The sequence below is a fragment of the Camelus bactrianus genome, chromosome 4 (assembly GCF_048773025.1).
Source record: "Camelus bactrianus isolate YW-2024 breed Bactrian camel chromosome 4, ASM4877302v1, whole genome shotgun sequence".
Lineage (NCBI taxonomy): Eukaryota > Metazoa > Chordata > Mammalia > Artiodactyla > Camelidae > Camelus > Camelus bactrianus.
In genome coordinates, this window is record NC_133542.1 from 45,935,004 (window position 1) to 45,939,528 (window position 4,525).

The window sequence follows — 4,525 nt, forward strand, 5'->3', positions numbered from 1 at the left end:
GAGCCCAGGTTGTCTAGTCATCTTAGAAAAGGAAAGAGTGAGAGTTTGGTAGAGTATCATTCACTCCACAGAGTCACTCTCCCATTCTGTGTGTAGGCAGTTTCCTAAAACTGCTGCTAAAGAAAGTTGACTGGGTTCTTGGAGAAACTGGAAAGTGTGACCTTGGGCTAGCCCTTGGCCCTCTCTGAGCCTTTGCATGCTGATCAGTGAAACCGCAGGATGAGGCAGTTGCTCTGTGGACCTGTGGTACCTGGAGAGAGCACTGAACTAGCAGGGAAGGAAGGGAAGCCCCTCCCTGGCCAGTTGGTGCTTTAATTCTCACCACTAACTAGCAATGGGCCGTGGGCAGGTCATTTAACCTCTGTAACTATTTATGTGACATCCTCTGTGAAATGGAGATAATATCACTTCACAGTGTTGCCGGAACCATTACGTGAGCTAATGCCCGGCTGTGTCTAGCACCTGGAATTAGTTTCTCACGACTCCCTTTCTCTGAGTTTGGGTAAAGTGGGGCTCATCACCCAGCCTCCTTTCTGGACAGGGTGGTGGTCTCAGGAAGTGTTGGTTGTGGAAAGGCTGTGACCCAGTGACAGTCAGGATGAAGCCCCTTCTGGCAGACTTACTCAGTGGCCTGGGCCTGGCTCACGCCCCATGCTGACTCGGGAAAGGGGAGACCCTGGCAGGGGCAGGGCTGGAGTGGCACGGGGGTGCGTGGGGGTGGGGTGGGGTGGCGTGAGTACAGACACCAAGGGGTCCAGCAGCTGTGCGGGTCCTGGGCCCTCACTCACAATTGGAGGAAGGAATTCAGGAAGTGTCACAGCCGCTTAGACAGCTCAGAGCCTCGTCCCAGGCAGGCCCAAGGCTGCAGCACCCAGGGATGAACATGCCAAGGCCTGACTCCTGGCCACGGCGTGATATACAGCTGAGCTGTCCCTCAGGGAGCCTGGGGTAAGTTTTCACATCTGTGAGCAGTGGGCAGCAAGGGGGGGGGTTGGAGTGGGGTGGGCTGGGGGCTGGTGCAGAGGAGGGCTTCTCGGGAACCTCGGAACTAAGGAGCCTGCAGCAGTCACTGAAAGGGCTCAGATATCCCGCCCAGAGCACGACCTACCCCATCGAAACAGGGTCTCCCACCCCGTGCAGAAAAGGAGGCCAAGTGAAACGGGCACCTGTGGTGACCTAGCAGTGCTCCCCGTGTCTGCCCAGAGCTGCCACTGCCTCTCCCCACCTTTGTCCCTGCGCCCTGCCCCCAACTTCGTCCCTGCCCCCAGCCCTGGGCCAGGGCCTCGGGAGGAGCAGATAGGCTGATCCCAGGACTGGCCCACTATTCCTCCTGGGGAGGAGCCTGGGCTCATCCCGGATCCACAGGAGGGGGAGTATTTTGTCTTTTGTCTGAGCGATGAACTCTCTTGAAATCCGGAGGCGTCACCGGAGGGCCGGGTTAGCGAGGCTCCCTCTGAGCAAAGTCTTCTGCCCTCTCCTTCCAGCTCCTCCGCGTCCAGAGTCTTGAGCTCACGTCTCTCAGGACAGCACTTCTTCCAGAGCTGCCAGCGGAGTTGCCCGCAGCTCTTGGAAGCCTGGCCTGAGGCTTAGAAAACGGTGACAGAGACTCTGAGGTCCGATAGGGCCATGGGGGGTGCCCAGCGATCCAGCGGGGGCACGAGCCAAGGCCTCAGACCAGTGTCTTCTTAGAAGACCACAGGGAGAGCGGCCAGAGGAGCAAGGGTACTTGCCGTCACCAAGAGACTCCCACCCCACTTCGGATGGGGAGCTAAGCCTCCAAGATACACCCCAGGTTGCTCAGGGGGTCAGCTGCCACGTGGGGCCATGGAATCCGCAGTGATCGGAGTGGTGGCCGTGCTATTCGTGGTCACCGTGGCCATCACCTGCGTCCTTTGCTGCTTCAGCTGTGACTCGAGGGCCCAGGATCTTCAGGGGGGCCCGGGCCGCAGCTTTACAGTGGCCACGTTTCGCCAGGAGGCTTCTCTCTTCACGGGGCCAAGTTGCCACGCCCAGCCAGTGGCGGGTGCCCGGGACTTCTGGACCTTCATGTGAGGCCTAACGGCCCCCAGAATTTGCTCTGCTAGTGGGTCAGACTCACCTGCCCCCACAGCAAGCCTTCCCTTCCCTGGTGACCTACTTCTCCAAGCGTGGCATTCCTGTCCTTCCCTGCCTTTGTCCAGCAAACTTCCCATCCCATCCCATTCTGGCTTGCCCTGCCCTCCAGCCTGGGAGAGACGCACAGTGATGAGACCAGGTGGGAGTCAGCTCTGACCCCTGAGAGCTCAGCTGGACTCTACCCACAGGATGGAGCTAAGGAGAGGTCCGGAGAGTGAGTGACCCAGCAGTGTTGGGCAGCGTGGTGGGCCAGCTCTTCTGATCTACATGGTGAACTGAAATATCACTGGGCTTTATCATGAGCAGAGTGTTGGAGAACTCAAGTTATCCCAGGATGCCTGTGAAAGTGGTTCTATTGCCACCAGAGGAAGCAGCTCCCTCAAGTGGACAGTTCTACAAACCGCTCCTTATCTGTTCCCCCAGTGAGCTACTTTGCCACTTGCACCAACGAGCACATCCTAGGGAGCCCAGCCCTGAGATCTGCCCCCCTACCCGGTACCTGAAATCAGCCCTGAAATTCTGAAGCCAGAGGGCTGCGTCCTGGGAACTGGTGATTTATTTTATAATTGAAAATGCATATCCTTTTATGGACCTCCTGAGAACCAGAGTTGGGAAACCACAAAAGGAAACCAAAGAGGAAAAAAAGTCACAGAATGTACGAGACGTTTTATTAACAGGAAGGCCAGAAAGAAGAATTTGAAACATATTTTGAACGAGACTTTGTTACTGTGTTCTTATAGGTCACTTCTATTCTTAGAGAATGTGAGTGATTTGCCTCACTCAGGAATGATAGAAAAATCCTGAACTGAAAGCTAATTCTGAATAAGTTAAAACATTATGTTAAGTTGACAGCATGTAACAAAACTCTTGTCTGCAGCACAAATAAAGATATGTTCAGTTTTTATTTATAGAAAATCTGTTTTCTCTGAACCCATGAAGTAAATGCCGTGCCATATTTAGAGTATAGTTTGAAGGGTGCAGAATTCTGAGTCTCCTGACTCCTGTCTCAGTCCAGCCCTGAAGGGATGACTCTTCCAGGATCTGCCTGTTGAAGGAGGGGCAGGACTGACCCTGAGAGGAGGTCTGGCCACCCTGGCCATGTGGCTGCCACAGGAGGGACTCTCAGAGAGAGAGGCTTGGGGCTGCAGAGATGCAGCAGGGTAAGGGGCCAGGGAGAGGGTCAGGATGATGGAGAGAGGTGGAGGGGGCTGAGCACAGGGAAGGGAGCAGCACAGCCCAGGGACAGGAGCTCCTGGGGACCATGTTCTGGTCACTCTGGACCCTGGAGCCCCCAAGTAGGGCCTTTATAGATGCATGTGAAGGGCCACCAGCTGCAGGGAATGACCTGGAGACTGAGCAGAATGAACTGTTCAGATCGTGTTCTCTGAAGGTGAAACCCAGACAGAATATGGGGTGTGAGATGTTTATAAGATCAACATCAGTAAGAGTAAGGAGGAGGAAGCAGGATTAGACAGAGGGAATTATGCAAATTTATGCAAAACATGACACAGGCCCTTAGTATCACCCTCCCCCACCTTTGCTCTTCCCTCCCCCTCCCCTAACCAGAGTTTGACTCAGGCAAAGCAGCCCTGCAACCTGAAGTTCTTCCCTGAGGGGTCTGGTCTGTGCACCTCCACAGGAACTCAGCAGGGGCCTGATCTCTGAGGCGCCCAGACCATTCAGAGGTGGGTGAGCCTGTCCGGGCACAAAGAAATACCTGGCCGCAGGACCTCCAGGTGGGTGGAGACAGAGGTGCAAGATGTGGGAGGGGAGAAAAGTATGAGCCTCAGCCCCTCTCTGTCATCCAGCAGGGTTAGCTTTGCTGCAGGACGAGCACCTTCAGCTGGACCCAAGTCTCAGGACCCCAGGCCCAGGACTTTGCCTCTGTACAGTGTGGTCACAACCCTCCCTGGGTCTGTAGAGGGAGAGTCTGTAGGCTGGACTCACACAGCTCTGAAAACAAAGCAATAGTGGGGGGCAGCCTCCCTCTGCAGGTGGCAGGCACTCTATGAAGCCCTCAGGGCTCTTCAGTTGCTCACTGGCTCACCACCCACTCATTTACACATCCATCCAACCATCCGGCCATCTGTCTGTCCGTCTGTCCATCTACCCACTCCATCTATTCACTGAGCCTTACTTCCTCATCTGCTCACTCATTGGTTCCATCACTCATGCACTCATTCAGTCATTCTCTCCTCCAGTCAATAAACATGGCTGAGCACTGACTGTGTACCTGGCCCCCACACCCCCCAGGGAACGTGGGAGTCAACCAGACCTGGTCCCAGCACATGATGAACTCCCAATTTAGTCACCTGGACAAGAGTGCAAATAACACAGGTGCTCAGAGGAGGGAGAGCTGAGAGACTCAGGGAAACCTGGGAGGAGGTGGCCTTTGAGCTGGACTTGAAGA

The 4,525-nt window shown here is 55.2% G+C and overlaps 1 protein-coding gene across 1 annotated transcript; it reads left to right on the forward strand.

The window, feature by feature from the left end:
• Positions 1-721: 721 nt before the first annotated feature.
• Positions 722-3,030, forward strand: SPAAR (small regulatory polypeptide of amino acid response). Its single transcript, XM_045515188.2, has 2 exons — positions 722-948; positions 1,485-3,030. Exon 2 carries the CDS (start codon positions 1,825-1,827, stop codon positions 2,050-2,052), a length of 228 nt encoding a protein of 75 aa, XP_045371144.1. The 5' UTR covers positions 722-948; positions 1,485-1,824; the 3' UTR covers positions 2,053-3,030.
• The last annotated feature ends 1,495 nt before the right edge of the window (positions 3,031-4,525 follow it).

Excerpts from the sequence above, each read along its gene's own strand:
- SPAAR (XM_045515188.2), top strand. The coding sequence starts at position 1,825 with ATGGAATCCGCAGTGATCGGAGTGGTGGCCGTGCTATTCGTGGTCACC.